We start from the raw sequence: 18962 nt of genomic DNA, 5'->3' as shown, positions 1-18962 counted from the left end.
ATATTTTCAGTTGTGGGTCCTTCTAGTTGTGGCATGTGGGATGCCGCTTCAGTATGGCCTGATGAGTGGTGCCATGTCCGTGCCCAGGATTCGAACTGGCGAAACCGTAGGCTGCCAAAGCAGAGCACACAAACTTAACCACTCGGCCACAGGGCTGGCCCCTCTGTTCCTGCTTTCATAGCAGCTGCTTCTATTAAGTTAAATATTAGGATGACATTCTGCTAAAACTATTTGAATACTCTTAAATAAATGTAAACATACCAGCCTTATGGAAAATCCAAACTCTATCCAAGGCTTTTTCTTTTGCCTTGATATATATTATATAATTTTTTGCTAGATTTACTTCCTTCACTGCATTCTTGTTATAATTGTTCCTAATGACAACACTAGACACAGCCATTTAGTCCTTCCAGAAATGTTTGTGGAAGATGTGCTGGATAAAGGCATGGTGCTGGGAGAGGGTGTGTCATACCTGATGTGGTCCTTGCCCTCACAGAGCTTATCGTCTTGTGCTGGAGATATACATCAGTCCAGTATGCCATGCCACAGGCCATGGTGGGGCAGTGGAAGAAATGTCCACATCTCCCCTATTATAGGTAATAAGGGAACAGGACCTTATTAAGGATGTCAGAGAAGGCTTCTCTAAGAAAGCGATAGTTGAACTGAGGGATGGGAGGAAATTGGAAATGGGAGGCTTAAAAACTAAATTGATTTAAATTGTTGTCATGGATGAAATTGTAAGATGTGTGGGACTGATGATAAGACAGACAACTCACAAAAAATGAGAAGTGCAGCAAGAACTCCAGAATGTTTGTACAGCGGAGTACTTGACTGTGAAAGTAAGCCAAGAAGGGATCAAAGGAGCTCAGCACAGGCCATGTTTATCGATGAGTAATCAAAGAGATGTCTGTGACTGAGTAGCATGTCCAGAATTCAAGAGCAGGGTGTTAGAGACTAGCAAGAACAAGAGCAGAGCTGGGTCCTGAGCCTGGGGTGCTGGGCAACTTATCAAACCAGCACTTAAGCCTAGGCAACAGGGCAGGGACTGAGGCACTAAGGCCAAGGTACTGTGTCGAAGCTGGAATGATAGTAAGGGGATCTCACTGCTCAGACACCTGACTTGAACCAGAACTCCACAGTCCTCCTTGACTACAGGTAAGATTGGTCACAAAGCATGAAATTGAAGCTCAAGCGACATGGTTTAGGTAGACCAAGGCTCTTGGGGAAGAGAATCTGTGAAACATGCTGGGTGTCAAAGGAATTCAAATACTTTTGTAAATAACTCACATGACGATAAGTTACTTTAAAGATGGAGGTGGACAATTTTTGTAATTTTCAGAGCTCTCCAAAAATGTCCTCGTTAACTAAAACCAGACAGTAACATTAAAGAACAAGAGACCTTTTAGGTCAAACATAATCCATGGAGACTATGATCCAAATTTTACAGAAAACGTTTTTTCTCAAGCATAAATGTTTATAGATTCCTGGTAAAATGATGTTAGAAGTGAAGAAGATATTCTAATTATGATTAGAATATTCTGAACAGAATGCAAAAACTGAGTTATGTAGTTTTATTGCTTAAAGACTCATTAGCAGTAACGTAGTCCTAGTAGCTAGTTCCTGAAGTGTATGCTGGAGAACATTACCTCTACAAGACATTTTATGAGAAAGATTCTGTCATTTTGGAGATACTACATACCCTGTTCTGCCCTCCCTTTCCCCACTCCTCACTGTCTTGTAAGTCTGGGTCTCCGACAGGCTCATGCTACTCCTCACATACAGAATGTTTAGCTTTGTTTATCTCAGTATTTCTCACATTTATTTGTCCACCAAACATGTTCTTCTTCTGCATAATATTTCATTGTATCCAGATGTCCCAAGACACGCACAGTGGAAAATACTGAATCCCAAATTACCTTCTTGATGATTTTATTTTTGAGTGTATACAGTTTATAAAATGGGCGTGTTATGTACATATTTCAGTTGAATTTATCCTAAATATAAAGAAGGTAGAACAGATAGCTCCCTTTACAGAAGAGGAAACTGAGAACTAAAATATCATGTCTGTATTAACTCAGGAATACCTATATTGTATATAATGTTTTACAGTGTTTGATCATTTTGCTTTGCTTTGGGAATATTGTGCCCGAAAAAGAGAAGTACTTCTAATAGTCAATAAGATATAGTTTGATACATATATAATAGCCTTTACTAAAACTTTTGTTTTATTATTACCAAACAATTTGCATTTTCAGGGGGAAGGAAGCTTAATGGACGATCTCACAGAAATATCTGGGATTGCCGAAGTGAATTACTTCGTTTTAGTCCTTAGGTGCCCCAGATCTTTTCTGCCAAGTGACGTGGAGTATCCATCCCTTTGGGATGTGCCATCGCGTGACCCCCAGAGATTCAGATATTTACAGCCTCTACTCTCCTCCTAGAGGATGGGGCTGCATACTTGACTCTGTGCAAGCTTGCCTGGTTCAGATGGGTTGCTCAGTACATTGCTTGGACGTTTTTTCCCCCTCTTACCCTCCTCTGAGACATTTTATAATCAACTTAAACAGCTCACTAATTTTTTAACTTTTAACAAACCAACGGAGCTTCTGCACATGCTGAAAAGTATTAGTATATTGTGAAGGACATTTAAACAAGAAAACCATGAAACCATGCCTACAAAATATGCCCTCTGTGGTAGAGTATAATTTTGTAAATAACAGCATTAGTGAGGTCATGAACCATTAACAAATATGTATTAGAGTACTTTTCTGCTAATTGAGATATAAAAGAAGGCTGATGATCAGTTATCAAAGATAAATACAGGAAAAACTTCCTTTTTAATAAAGGATTTCTCTGAATAGTTTGATTTAGATTCTTTAGCTTGTGTCTGGCTGTTTAAAACTACTTTTCATGGAACTACTCATATAATTTCCCCAGTTCAGCTTTGTTTCTAGGCAGTGCTTTGCCATTTATTTTCAAACACCTCCTTTAAGAGTGGTCACTTGTAGTTCTTGGTGTCTTGTCTGAAGGTGGAGTGAGGTTTTATGCTCTTCTCATTTTGGCGGTTTGCCTCTATTCATATTCTAAATTGTGCAATGGCAAGCCAGTTTTTAAAAGACGGCTTTTATACCTTAGACCGTTATACTTAATCTGATAATGCTGATATGAGCTGAGATTTAACTCAGACTTAGCTGAGATTGAACTAGTGGAAGATGGGACTTCTCAGGAAAAGGAAGGGTGACGGTTTTTATGTCACCGATTCTGCAAAATGTGATGGAGAAAATGAGTGAGGAATTCTACATTCAACTCAAGTTTGCTTTTCAAAGTCTCCTGTTCCTAAAGCACACACATTTTAACTTCTTGCTCAACAAAAGGAGTTTGATTTTTCTTCATTCATAATTTCTCTCAAAACGTGATGTCTTTTTGTTGGGTGCTGATCTTTCACTTGCCTCCTCCGCCCCACCTCTTGTAAGCTTTCCCAGAAGAATTCAGGAGGTATAAATGCCAACTAGAAAGTATTTACTTCTAGGTTTCTTAATGCCCAGATCACTCTGTTATCTTGAATCAGTTTCTTTTGCTCATCCTTAGCTGAAAACAAAACCAAAAAAAAAAAAAAAAAAACCAACAAAGCTTGTGGGGTTAAATGAAAGAAAGAATGTAGTGAAAGGAAGATTCCTTTTATGCGAGCAGCCGCCGAGAACGTGCAGGGATGACTGAAAGTGCCTGAGGGCATTTGGTCCCTATTGGTTTTCACATCAAATGCAATGGTGCCCACAGATAGCCTGTATTGTTGTCAGTTAAATGGGATCATGAGTGTCTGAAAGGTGTTTGAGAATGAACCGAAAATCATTTTCACAAGTGGATGATTACTTCTGCCACATGTTAACCGAACTCTATCAGAATGGCCCAGATTTTTGAGCCTGCATTAATTGCTCTTTCATCCTTGACTGAGGTTTCTCTTTAAGAAAGCCCTTTCCAGGACTAAACTACTCTATATATTGATTTTTTTTCTTTCTGTATTTTTCCTTGAAAAATGGTTTGTAGAAGAAAAGGCTTTATCATTCATTTCTTTGAATAAAAAGCTAGACACAAGTGATCCACCAAAAGTAATAGTCCTTTTATTTAAGCACTGAATAATTCCCATGTTCTGTATACAATTACATTTTTCAAATATTCATTAGTGATAATTTTTCATCATAAAGTCCTAAAACCATGAACTCCCACAGTATGGACTCAGTGCAAGTAAATTGTCATATTCTCCTTTCTATTAGAACTATATGCCACCACTCTAATTGAAACTAAACTGCAGTATTTAGTAATATGTTTGGAAAATTTTGTGTGTTAAAGTACTCTTTGGGCAATCTTCAAGTTAGAAAGGTTTTAATAAAGTGTTTTTAAAGCGGATAAATGAGTTCTTTATTTCATGTTACCATTTTCTATTTCAAATTTGGCATAGTTAGAGAATATTGGCTGTTTATTCTATTTTTATTCTTAGTCTATATTAGAGCAATATAGGATATATTGTAGTTCAGACATATTGTGTTATGAAGATGAGTTTAAATCTCAATTTTCAAAACTAATCAGAAAATGAGTTTTTGAAATTTTGTTAGCTTTTGTGATTAGCAGAGAATATGTAGCATTTATTTTAAAATGGCTTAATTTATTAGTAAAAGTAATTTTGGAAGTGTTTTGGCTTAAAATAAGACAAATTACAGAATGTAATATGTTAATCTATTTTTAAAAAAACGTATTCAAAGGTGTATTGTGTAAAAACAAGTGTTTAAAATAGTTTTATTGGTGCTGGCCCCGAGTGGTTTTCTCGAGCTTTGCTTGGGCGGCCCAGGGCTTCGCCGGTTCGGATCCTGGGCGCGGACACGGCACCACTCATCAGGCCATGCTGAGGTGGTGTCCCACATAGCACAACTAGAAGGACCCATGGCTAGAATACACAGCTATGTACTGGGGGGCTTTGGGGAGAAGAAGAAGAAAAAAGAGAAGATTGGCAACAGATGTTAGTCCAGGTGCCAACTTTAAAAAAATAAAATAAAATAATTCTTTTACAAACATTGCAGTGTGAACATGTGATGAAATGTAAATCTATTTGAAAATTAAACAAAAATAAGAATAGTAACTACTGATTTTTGTTTTGCTTGAAGTTTATTTTTACCAAACTTCATTTTATTCCATAAATCTATTGTTGAGACTCTTTTATTGGTAGTATGATAATGCATGTTGTTAATGGTCACCATATATCTAAAAAGTTTTTATTCTTGTTATCACAGAACATTCTGGTGGGTTTCATAAAGACCCTGCTTTTGTTTGTCCACAAATGAAAATTTTTAGAAACAACTGTAGTATATATTCCATTTGACATATTAATGAAGTTAACAGATAACTCTTTTAAGGATCATGTTGATACCATGGAGACTGTAGAATTTTTAGTGTGAAGTATTGAGATTTTCTAATGACTGTATCTAATATTGATATAGAAAGTGAAAAATAATGCCATTTGCCTTGTTGATAGTAATTATATTGACTTGAGGTTTGGCCATACCAAAATTCTTTTCTTTTTTCTCTTCTCTTGACATTTTTCCTAATAGCACGTGGTACATAATGTATGCATCCACACTATATATTAAATATACAATCAAAAATTGAAAAGTTCGTTGTCTAGTATCTTTGATATTTCAACATAGAGCGTGAGCTAAGAACAGTTAGAAACCCCCCAAAAAATGCCTGTGACTACAGGCAAATGAAACATCGATACACGTTTAGTTGGTTTTGTGCCTTGTTTCCTAGCAATGGTTCCTCTGTTTCTTTGGAGCAAATAGTGCTCTCCATTAGAAACAACACTAGAAGAGGGGTTAATACTTTAAGATTATTGCTGTGTTTATACTGATTTATAAAACCAAATGCTTCAAGGCTTTACTCTTATGCGTTAAATCCAAGCTTTGTGTCAGTGCTACTAATTTCTTTGTTACCTAATCCCATGTAAGAAGAGAAGATTTTAAAGTTAAGCAGGCAATTTTTTGTTCAAAGGGAACAATTTCCTAATACCTTACTTAAGTTGAATGCATTGATGAAAGTAAATACTTTTAAATAGTATCTGAGCAGTTATTTTTAAATAATCCAAAATACTCTAGTTACATGAGTATTGTGATGCAGTGGAAATATTTCAATGGAAAAAGTGATATATTTAGTACAAGTTAGCATTGGAAATGTATGCTTTTGAAATACGTTATGTACAGTAGAATAGCTCTTTTATCCCCATTCAAATAATAATTCAACAAAAAATTCTCAAATTTAACTTTGATTAGGGAATTTTTTCCTAGGGCCATACTCTAACAGAGTACTGAAGAATGTAGTCTGACTGGGAAAACTGCTGATATATGCGTTCCTTCATTTTCCATTCATTTCTTACTTAATTGAAATAATTTAACAGGGATGAGCAAAAATATCTGGTTTAAAACCAAGTTCTGTAGGTTGGTGAAAATGTTGAAAGCCCTACAAAAAAAAAAACTTGCTTTCCTCTTTAAAATAATATGAAAAAAAATTCACACTACCCATTAGTGAATGTTGCTCTCGTGCTGTGTGATAAATAGTTATTTTATTGGCTAACATTATAAATTGTCACATAAAACCCAGTTAAATGTGTGTTCCCAGTTTGACTGGTATTTGGCAAGTCTGATTTACATACCCTTAAAAAAACTTTCTTTCTTATTCAGGTTAATCATACAGTGGGGAGGAAACTAGTAATAACTCAGCAGGTTACAAAGTATTCAGGAAGAATACAGCTGCAGAGCAGACCCACCAACAATCTGTAGTACAGTAGCCAAGGTACTCGCTCTCCAGGATAGCAAATACACTTCTTGGATGATGTTCTCTACACTGTTGTTAAGTGGAATCAGATTTCATAAAGCAGCAAAAAAAAATTTGTCCAGAACTCAGATGACAAGAAATTATTACTAATAGAGTTTTTAAAATTCTAAACGATTTTTATGAAACAGAAATAAATGACAAGTAAATAGCTTCCAAGGATCTGTGTAATTAATGCTGTTGCCATCGTATGTCAAATAGATTTAGCCCTATCATCTGTACCTTCTCCTTTTACAGAATTATTCAGTTATAATTGATGTTCATAATAATGACCCTGAGATGCTATAGGATCCTTTCTAAATCATTAAAGAAAGATCATATTACATTTTATGACTATTTGAAGTCGTCAACCTATTGTATACAGATTCTTTAAAAATTTGTTATAGATGCAATCCCTCTATATAGAGTAACTCATCTTTCAGTAATTAAGAATACTTGAACATCACAATCTAAGTGTAATGAACTGAATCTGTTGCCTAGTAGAACATATATTAAATGTAACTTTAGTATATTTTTATGAACTAAAAAAAATCTCATTAAATTTTTATACATAAAAGAGATAATTTATAAACTAACACTCAACATTAAAAAAGCAGAACTGTGATTCAATAACAAAGCTAGGCATAAAGATGAGTTAGGAGAGAATACATTTTGATTTTTACAGATGCTTTCTAATAGATTATCCTGTTGTAACCAAATACTCAAATGATTTTGGCTCCTTTTTCCATACACTTTCCACATTTCAAGCCTCCTAAAGCTGATAAGACCACCCACCTACAAAGAATTTAGACTGCTCCAAATTCCAGAACTTGAGAATAGGCTTGAAAACTGGAAAATCCATTTAACCCGTTAAAGCTTATAAGAGTTCTCCACTGTACTCAGGACAAAGTGACAAAGAGTGTTATCTTTGGTCTATAGGTATTCAACTTAGTCATGCCAGAAATATTATTTATGGAGCTATAATGACCACACCCCCCAAATCCTTAATAATTTTGTTTATTATGAATGTATGATGTACTTTCATACACTGCTAGTGGTGATGCAAAATTGTACAGCCACTTTGGGAAACAGTTTGGCAATTTCTTATAAAGTTAAACACACACTCTCAATATGACTCAATGATCCCACTCCTAGATATTTACCCAGGAGAAATGAAAGCGTGTCCACACAAAGACCTGTACATAATGTTTATAGCAACTTTATCTGTGATAACCAAAAAAGTGGAAACAACCCAAATGTCCACAACTGGTGAATTGATAAATGCATTGAAGTAAATTCATACAATGAAATATAACATTCAGCAATAAAAAGGAATGAATTCCTATTCATATGTATGCGTGACATGTATAAATCTCAACGAAAATATGTATGAAGTGCAAAAGCTTTATACTTCTAAGAGAAAGAAGCAAGACACAAAGGGCTACATAGTGTATAATTCCATTTATATGACGTTCTGGAAGACAAAAAACTATAAGGTCAGAAATCAGATCAGTGGTTAGCGAGCTGGGGATGTGAGAAGGAAATTGATCATAAAAGGGCATGAAGGAACATTTGAGGGTGATGGAAATGTCTAAGTTCATTCCCATAGTGGTTACATGACTTTGTCAACACTCATCAAATTATGTAACTAAAACGGGTGAATTTTACTTTAAGTAAAATACAACAATAAGCCTTACTTTAAAAACGATGGAAGATATGCTCAATGTAGAAATTGTGGAAATGCAAAAAGGCATAAAAAAGGATATAAAATTCATCTTTAATCTCACCAGCCAGATATTAACTGCAGGTTTAACGTTTTGATGAATCTTTCTGCATTTTTATACTATAAGCTTGTGTGACTGCTTTCTTTTAACTTTATAGTAACTTTTCCATATTATTCTTTTTTGGGATCACTTTTAATGGCAACCTAATCATTCCTTACTCTTTGATTCTTAGATGGTTTTTGAGTTTTTGCTTTTAAACAATATTGATGAACATATTTTTTCTTCATTCTTCTCTCAATTGTAAGTGTCTTTTATGTCAAGAATCCCTTATACCGGTGAAAAAGCAGCTAGACAGTGGTACTTGATACCTAATTCCAGAAATCATCCTTATAGGGAAAAAACTCAAATTTGTTGAAGTTTAATGTGTTCTTGTTCAGTAGAGTTATCTTTTCTGATGTATTTTATTCATGTCCATTTTTTTACATGAAATTTTTGTCTGGCCAATATGAAAACTAAAGGACAGAAACTATGGTATTTTTCCTGCATAGCATTTATAACATTTCCTTTATGCAGTGAATTTTTTGTTGAATGTAATTTTTTTTCTTATGTGGACAGTAAAACTCTTATGACCAGTTACTTTCTAGGTGTATTTGGTCAATTGTATATTCTGTATATATTTGATTGAATTCTTTCTTATAGTGCAACAGCCTCGAACACCTCAGGGCCCAACATTCAAATGCTTACCTTGGTCCAGTCTCATTGTCTTTTATTCTGTATCTTATAACATCTTCCAGTATACACCTGTATGCATCGCATCCATCCGCCCCTCTGCTTTCTGTCTTCAGAGAAACCATACATTTTCATTCCAAATTTGTTTATCCGTCATTTTGAATGATGTTTGCAGCTGACAGTATTATTCCTCATGCAGGACCTTCACTGGCAGCAAGACTTACACTTGACTTGCTTTTAAAGGGATGCCTATCACTATTCCCTTTCACTTACGTTTGACCCAGTTGCCCAGCAGCGTGCTAAGTGAAACGCTTCGAAGGAGCTGAGAAGCAGGCTGTGGTCCCAGGCAAAGGTTGTTCCAAATGCCCTCTGTGGCTCCAAGGCAGCTATTCGGTGCACGTCTTGCTAGTGCACTTTGATAGAGGGCATCAGTGGTGTCCACAGAATACAGCTCCTGAGGTCATTGCTGTTAACCCTGTAATAGGAGCTTGGGTGTGTTCATTTCAGGAGAGGGAAATTGGCATAGGAAAGACAGAAAGAGAGCTGCTCAACACCTATCACCAGAACCATGGAAGAGAAATTAGAGGCTGGAGCAAAGGTGGGGCAGTGGCTTTAAGGGACCTCTGGAGGAGACACTGAACAGGTGAGAACAGTAGTGGTTGATGTCTCTGTCAGTCGCTAGATGAATTCGAGTTACCCCACAAGTGCAGACGATATGGTATCAAGGATTTCATGAGAGCAGAATGGAAGTTCACCAAACACTTCAGCTGGCCGATGTATCTGAAAGAAAATATATAATTGATTTGGACAGTGTAGGTGATGTTTTCCAATGCAAGAGCCTAGTTTTTATTTTGACTTATAGTAATTCTACATTTGTTTCTTTTTTTTATTTGGAAAATTTAGAAATAGAATAGAGAAGGAAATTTAAACCTTCCATAAAAACAGTTTTAAGTAGAAACTTAAATCTTCCACTCGAAGGTACTATTACTAATATTTTGGAGTATTTATGTCATATATATATTTTATACAAATTCCAAATCACTAAGTATGTATGTAGTTCTGCATTTGCTCTTTTCACATAACTTTATATTGAGATATTCTTTGTTATTAATTTTATCAAAAATATAATTTTAGTGGGAACATAGTATTTTTTTCTATGAATATGCCAGCTTTTAGTAAACAATTCACCTGTTGTTGGACATTTAAGTTGTTAGGTTTCAGTAACATAAATAACACGGTTCTATGTATTCATGTAGTATACATCTTTATGTGCACGTCTAATTATTTTCCTAATAAGTTCCAGGATGAAAAGGTAGGACCGTTTCTACTTATTGCCACATTATCCTACAGAAAGGTGGTCTTATATTACACTCCATAAGATTGCCTATTCATTTCACCACACTTCAGTCAATAGTCCATATTTCTTTTTTTTAAAGGGGCCATAAAGTTTGTTTGTTTTGCTTTGCAGAAGAGAGTTATTTTAATAAGACAGAAACTAAAAGTTCAAGTGAAGATTTTAGTTTTAAAAATTGTGGCAGTCCCTGGGGCCGGCCAGGTGGCGCAGTGGTTAAGTTCACGCACTCCACTTTGGCTGCTCGGGGCTCCCAGGTTCTGATCCTGGGTGCAGACCTAGCACTGCTCGTCAAGCCACGCTGTGGCGGCATCCCACATGAAATAGAGGAAAACTGGCACAGATGTTACCTCAGTGACAATCTTCCTCAAACAAAAAGAGGAAGATTGGAAACATGTTAACTCAGGGCCAATCTTCCTCACAAAAAAAACCAGAAAGATTGTGAAAGTCTAGAGACTTTAAGCCCCTAAATAAACTGTTAGCTATAGTGCTTCATTATTACTCAGAATTGTATAGTAATTAAGTTAGTTTGAATAGTGTCTATAATGTTAAACCTTCACTTCAGAAAAAGGGATTGTGATAAAATATTGAAAAATCTTACTGTAATTTAAAATTTTGGCCACTGTTTGTCATATTGTAAACTTCTAACAGTGTTTTCCACTTTTGTAGGAGGTGTGTGTGTAGCTTCATGGTATAATTTTAAAATAGCTCTCCATGGCAAGCTTACACTTCATTAGTTTTTAATTTCTTCTTTTTCCTCATTGATACTTAAGCTTACATCTGTATATTCAGTAAGAACAAAAGTTCTCATCTCAAATGATGGACTAATCATTTCAATTTAGGTTACTAATAGCAGTGCGAAGTTAAACAAAAGCTTTGGTTGAAACTATGTTAAATTACACAATGTTGTCTTCATTAGTATCTGTATTTCATAGTTAGGAAAATTTGCAGCAAGATGCTTCTACAAGTCAGATAAATGCGCAGATTATGAGCTGACAGGGACCTTAGAAATCAGCAAATCCAATCCTTTCATTTGATAGTTGAGGAAATCGAACTGAGATGGGTGCAGACACATCTCAAGGTCACTCAGCTGGACAGTGACCCTTCACCCTGGGTTCGTGACTCTACGCCGCTCCTTCTCAGGCCACACTCCTCAGCCCCAGTCATCTGAGAGCTGAAACATTTAGTACCGTATCCTCAATTCATAGCCTTTGTCTCTCCTAAGAAGTGTGTGTAAGAATACAGTTCCTACTGGTTCTTTGATTATCCTTTCTGACTCCAACTTCGCTCAATTTGTGGTAAGAACTGACAAATTGATAAGCCACTTAAATCAATTCCCTTTCAAGAACCTAGAATAAGCTGCGTCATTTTGTAATACAGAAGCTGCGTGTTGTCTCAGATTCCAGATGAACTAAACTTTGTCTTTAGCAGGCTGGTCTCAAGAATAAATACTTAGGGAAGAAAAACGATTACGCAGAACCACAACATTATTCATATAGAGTATTCTTTTGCTTGTTTTTCTTGCCAGATATCTGTATGCCCTTGGACAGAAGGTTTGGAAAAGATGGAAAAAACGTTACTTTGTTCTTGTTCAGGTTAGTAAACTTTTTCCCTGTTGTGTAATTGCTCTAAGATGTGTTTCTCATACTTTTATTTATGTGGGTTATATCTATCAATATTTACTGTGTTAGAAATCAAAACTGAGAAAGTAAAAAGAAATATTTAATTCATTTTAAAATAAAAGTATTTAATCCGTTACCTGCTAACACAAATAACACTTTTACGTAAGATAACTATTTTCCAAACCAAACAATTTAGTGAAATAAGTGGCATTATTTTATGCTTTTGCACATCTCTTTAATGTCTGGCTTAATAGAATGCAGGTGTATTTTCGTATCAGCTTCTGCCTTCAATTTGTTGCAATATCAGATGAAATTTAAGCTCTGGAAAATCCTACGTTCATGAGAGAGCAAGTCACTTCACATAAATATGTCTTTAAATCACCTTGATTGTTAGATTTATTTGTGATAGGATTCTGACCGTAGATAGATTATTGGAATATAAAGTTTGGCTGACTTATTTTTGGGTTTTTTTGAATCATGGATAACCTTTGCTTATAGAATATACTGATTAAGTTAAATTTACATTAAAGAGAAGCTTTCTAAGAGTTTCATTCTGTGATGAATCCAAGCTATTTTGTCCCCGATGGATATATATGAAAAGAGAATCACTTTTGGAATTCTTGACACAAAACAGTCTGTAAAAATTAATTCCTACCCACACATTAAATGAGCTTAATCCGTTGTAGATCCGTTGCTGGATAAAATTACTGATGTACCATAATGGTGTGGTAATGGCATGAAAAGTATAAAAATTTAGTCAAAAGTAGTTTTATCTACATGGCAGAAAGCCAGTCCATTTTTTTCCTGGCTAAAATATAACCTTTTCTTATATGATTAGAACCAATATTTGGTCAAATAATTTAATGAAAGATACACACACGCACACTCTTTGGATATAAGGCCCAAGCGTTGCTTTCAGTAAGAGCCCCCTGTTTCGAGTTCTGGGTGATTCGTCCTCCAAATACCACACCTGTAAGGGATCTTCTTAGGTTCCCAGGTTTAATTTCTTTACGTTGGCACAAGAACTTCCATGCATTTGCTAAGCAGTTTGATTGCAGATCTTTCTGGTCATTTTATTTCTATCTATGGATGTCTCACTCACATCTAATTTGACATGTTTGTGTTAGTGTCTTGTCTTTATTGAGTCTTTCTAAAGCATTCAGCTGTTTCTAAAGCATAAACTGTTGTTATGCCAATAAACAAACCCAGCTAATTCTTAATAAGCATGGAGTTTTATGTATTAGTCATCAGCAGTTGTAGGTGCACAACATAATTGAGAGAAACGTGTAGAGATTTCTCATATATCCCCTGCCCCCACACATGCATAGCCTCCCCTTTTGTCGACATCACTTGGAACGTTTGTTACTAAGGATGAACTGACATTGATACATCACAATCATCTTAACTCCATAGTTTACACTACAGTTCACTCTTGGTTTGGTATGGTATATACATTGGGACAAATGTATAATGACATATCCATCAGTGTAATATCACACAGAGTATTTTCACTGCCCTAAATATCCCTGTACTCTCCCTATTCATCTCTCCTCTACCTCTTGGCAACCACTGATCTTGTTGTCTTCCTAGTTTTGTCTTTTCCGAGATGTCGTATCGTTGGAATCATACAGTATGTGGCCTTCTCAGATTGGCTTCTTTCACTTAGTAATATGCATTTAAGGTTCTTCTATGTTTTTTCATAGCTTGATAGCTCATTTCTTTTTAGTGCTGAATAATATTCCATTGTCTGGATAAACCAAAGTTTATTTATCCATTCACCTATTGAAAGACAGCTTAGTTGCTTCCAAATTTTGACAATTGTGAATAAAACTGCTATAGACATCTGTGTTTACATTTCTGTGTGGACATAAGTTGTCTACTCCTTTGGGTAAACACCAAGGGGCACAATTCCTGGATCATATTCATTATGTTTTAAAGAATGAGTCACGGGCTGCCCCCATGACCTAGTGGTTAAGTTCGAGTGGTCTGCTTTGGTGGCCCAAAGTTCCACAGGTTCGAATCCTGGGCGCGGACATGGTACAGCTCATCAGGCCATGCTGAGGCAGCGTCCCACATACCACAACTAGCAGGACCCACAACTAAAATATATACAACTATGTACTGGGGGCTTTGGGGAGAAAAAGGAAAAATAAAATAAATCTTTAAAAAAAAGAAGAATGAATCAGAGGGTGTTTCTTAGTCTGGAGATCTGGCTAAGTGACAGTAGGCTAAAAGAGTTTCTAATATACTGGTTGTTTGATATGAAAATTAGGCTTTATTAGATCAGTCTTAAAAGGTCAAATGATCACCTCATGCTTTTGGCCAGGTAAGGTTCAAGGTAATCTTTTACGTCGTATGTTATTTTCTAGTATGTGATCATGAGAATCAAAAGTTACAGGACACAGGTCAGCCCCAGTGGCCTAGTGGTTAAGTTCAATGTGATCCACTTCGGCAGCCTAGTGCAGTTCCCAGGCGTGGACCTACACTCCTCTGTTAGTGGCTGTGTTATGCCGACGACCCACATACTAAAAAATAGAGGAAGATTGGCATAGATGTTAGCTTAGGGCAAATCTTCCTCAGTAAAACAAAAAGTTACAGGACAAATATGTATACTTTGATTATCACTCCATAAGAGAGTTTAGAAGTAAGGAATTTGAATATTTTAATATCATTAGTTGGTATGTCTTTGAAGAATATTAACCATGTTTTGGGGGAGCTGGAAAGTTCTCCCAATAAGAAAAATATATATTTAACATTTTAGAAGGCAAAATCCAGTTTAAAGCCAAGTAAGTAAACCTGTATACTCCATAATTGAAATTTAGGAATAATACCACCAAACTGTAATGAATTTGGATTTACTCTACCAAAGATATCATCTTAAAACTTGAAGTCATATTTAAACATTCTATCTTGACACAAATATATATATACATACAAGTACTCACAGAGAATCCTATGCCCAAATATACTGGAATATACATGCCAGTACTCTGAGAACTTTTTGAAATTTTAAATACAATTGAATCTTCCTTTCAATTCCAAATGTAATGGGAGGACAAATTGAATTCACACACTTCAAAATCAAGATAGATATGTATAGAGATTCAATGAGAATGACCCATTGGGAGAAACTGGGTAGTTTTTATTAGTATTTTTAAAGACAGCTCTTGTTCTGTCTGCACACAGCTTGTAGGTCCATACCTGCAGGCTGCTTTATTGAAAGGAGAAGGAGTCATTTTTCTAGGGAGGACCGCGTACCCCTGCTGTGTCTGCTGCTGCCATCGGCAGAATGGTGCTCTAGTGATAATGTGAATCTCATCACCACTTGTGTGTGTATTATATGAGTGATATAGCTGGAGATCTAGCTATCGGCCCAAGAATTTGTACTCATAAAAATTGATGGAGAGTCAGCTTTGGCCAGCTGCAAAGTCATTGTTCAAGTGACCTCTCGGGGAGCCGCAGAGGTGAAAAGACTTTTCAAGGACTCATGTAAACATTTAAATCAGAGTTAAAGTGGGAAAATAAATGATTTATTAATGTTGGGGTGTTTATTTAGCTTCTAAGTAAGAATAGTTTTGGTCCCCATTTAGATTCTAAAGCCAATGTAATTATAGTATTAAATAGATTTTTATGTTTTTTAAGAGCTTCCATTTTTTTTAATGAAGGTAAATTTTGATTAAAGCCAAATTGAAAGAACAGTGATTTTGAAAAATATTTTTGAAATCTTACCAACATTAAACTAGTATATGTTTCTTATTCATTTTTCTTATGCTTATTCAGTATGTTAGTATTAGATTTGAAGTATATCATTGGTGTAAAGTGCTTATGTCACTAATATTTTAGTTCATTACAGTAAAATCACTTAATAGCTTTAAAATTCTCTATTTGTTTTTATGCTTTAACCAAACTGAATTCTTTCATAATTTCATATTCTGCTAATGCCTATTGAAATATTTGTATTTGTAGTATGCCCCAGGTATTGCATATTCTATGATAAATCCAAAAATCCCAGAAGCACTATCCTAATAATACAGTTATTGCTCTATTTAATCTAATGCTTATTAAGCAATTGTGGGAGGCTTTTATGTAAAGCACTTTTAACATGTTATCTTATTTACTCCTCGAATAAGGTATATTTGAGGGTACGTATAATTATCCTTATTATATTGTGCAGATAAAATTAATGTACGGAGGAGTTATATAATTTACCCAGAATGACACAGTTAGGGTGTGGTAGAGTCAAGCAGTCAAATTTAGCCTGTCAGACTCGAGAGACTAAGCTAGTATTTCCTCTGTCATAATGCTATGATTAAATTGATGTCAACAGCTACAGTTGATCTAAAGACAGATATATGAATAATCACCGTGGATCATTAATTCACGAGGTAAAAAACAGTGTTACTGCATTAAAGAAATGGCCAGTGAGTGATGGCCTAGAGTCCCATGCTCATGAAGGCTACTTACTGCGTGACGTCACTGGAAACCGAAGTAGACATCTATGTTGTTTTGGCCCTGTATCAAAGTGTTCACTGCTTGTTGTTGATGTGTCAGAATCATGACTTGAAGTTGCTGCAAACAACAGCAGGCTATCAAGACATCATGTTAATTACATATCAGCTGAGTTGGCACAGGATGTAAACAGTCAGCCATGCCACTGAGTGATCCGTACATGCTGCAAACATACGAGACGCACTCTGTTAGTGCGATGCCATCAAAATCTGCTTTAAACTCAAAGCTGCTGCCCCAGCCTATTGATTTCTGAAATATGCAGCACACATGGAGATCTACTGCAGCAGGCTGCTGTCACATATTGGAGAGTGCCACAACCTTGTGACATGATTTGGTCTGGGTTTAGTCTTAGGACATCAGCTGATGTTTGCTTATAGTAATGTGAAGTGAACACATATACTGCTGCCAGTTCAAGAAAGTCATAGGATAGTGGCCTCTAGCTTTATGTTCTAAATTGATTTAAAATTTACAAGCCCAGGACATGCTCAATGTAGGATAAAATCAAACCATACAGAAGTATTTCTGGTAGAAAATGAAAGGCCCCCGTTAACACCCGTACCAGCATTGCCACCTTATTCCATTCTCCTTCCTGCAAGTAGCCAGGTAACCGCTACTAATAGTGTGGCCTTCTAAACTCGTATCAGTGTTTGTGTCTACACATACACACACACACAAAATGGAATCATTCCATATATTTTTGTTCTGTGAATTGTTTTGATCCCCTTTAAAAATATATTAGAGATAAGTTGCCATGTCAAACAAAAAACCTCCACTTTATTTTTTTAAATGGATGATTGGATTCTTAGTATAGATTAACCTAATTTATGCAACAATCCCCCTTTTTTGGACATTTAGGTTGTTCCTTTTTTTAAATTGGTAAACAATGCTAGAATCAATATACATACAATCCTTATATTTTAATCTTTATATATATGTAGGAGTATTCTTATAGAAATGAAATTACTAGGCAAAACAGCATGGATACCTATAATTTGAAGTAAGATTATAAAGCTTTAGATGACTCATGAGTACTTAAACATTCACCAAAACTTTGGCTGGTTTTTTCACTTAAGTCATTTTGTTGTAGTTAATAAACGGTCGTTATGTGTCAAGTTGCATGTGTTATTTTATCTGTCAAAACACGTATTTCCAATATGAAAGAAAGCTGGAAATTCTTTTGGTTGTGGGGCTTACTTGGGACAAAATGTTAGAGAAAAATGTTTTCTTATTTTAGGTTTCCTTTTTAAGATAACTTGCTTTGTGATAATTGGGTTTTCCATTAGCAAAAAAAAAAAAGATAGTGGCTGTATTATTTTATACCATTTACCCTTGGACGTTAACAAACTTAATGCATTTACTCTTCAAAATAGTTCTAAAATATATTAAAAATGATCTTTACCTGTAGCTCAAGAGCTAATATTGTAAAAGAGACAGAGAAGGTGGAGTGAGAATAGGGATGGATTTGGGTGAGGAGAATCTCCTATGGATCAGGCAGTGATGCCAATGCAAAAATTCCTCCCTTTTAACTGTACCCTGTGTTCCCGTAAAATATTTGTTGTTATTTTCATGTTTAAATTCCAGGGAAATGTCTGATTCCTCTTATAGCTCATACCTACATGAAAGAACAAAAGACCTGTAAGTGAGAATAATACAATATTGTGAAATTTGGATTAAATTTTAGTGGGCCTATCTTTTTTGAAAATTGTTTTATAGGATTCCATTTTAAAATGCTGTGTGTATATCTTTGTATGTGTGTATTCATATGCCTGTAAATCTTTACAGATACCTATATAGCATGCCTGTCACAGAGTAAAGACTCAGTAAATGTTTGTTAAATAAATATCATCTATACTTTAATTTGGGTTCCTTCTCCCATCTCTATATGGAACATAAAATTGACTTATATTTGAGCATACTTGAACCTAACCCTAGGTGTCATCTTTGATCTCTCTTTTTCCATTGCTCCCATATCAGTCAGAAAATACTGTTTGATCTACTGCCAGAACAGTGTCCCACTTACATCCAGTTCCCTCCATCTTCTCTGCTACTGTACTACTTGAAACTATCATCTTCGCGTGGACTCCTACAGCAGCATCCTAGCTGTTCTTTCTGCTTCCACTTTCCGCCATTCTCTTTACAATCTATTCTTCCAATTGCCAGGATAATCTATTT

At 35.5% G+C, this 18962-nt stretch overlaps 1 protein-coding gene across 12 annotated transcripts in view; it reads left to right on the top strand.

Annotated features, from left to right (window-relative positions):
• CADPS2 (calcium dependent secretion activator 2) overlaps positions 1-18962 on the top strand; it is a 495842-nt gene that overhangs the window by 305483 nt on the left and 171397 nt on the right. For all 12 annotated transcript variants that reach the window (XM_070264987.1, XM_001502202.7, XM_070264989.1 and 9 more), the window contains exon 9: positions 12188-12254. In XM_070264987.1, coding sequence (XP_070121088.1) covers positions 12188-12254 — 67 coding nt within the window. The remainder of the gene's footprint in view (positions 1-12187; positions 12255-18962) is intronic.

Source organism: Equus caballus, chromosome 4, assembly GCF_041296265.1.
Source record: "Equus caballus isolate H_3958 breed thoroughbred chromosome 4, TB-T2T, whole genome shotgun sequence".
Taxonomy (NCBI): Eukaryota; Metazoa; Chordata; class Mammalia; order Perissodactyla; family Equidae; genus Equus; species Equus caballus.
Note: the sequence above shows the minus strand (reverse complement) of the source record. Positions and strands in the feature narration are given on the sequence as shown.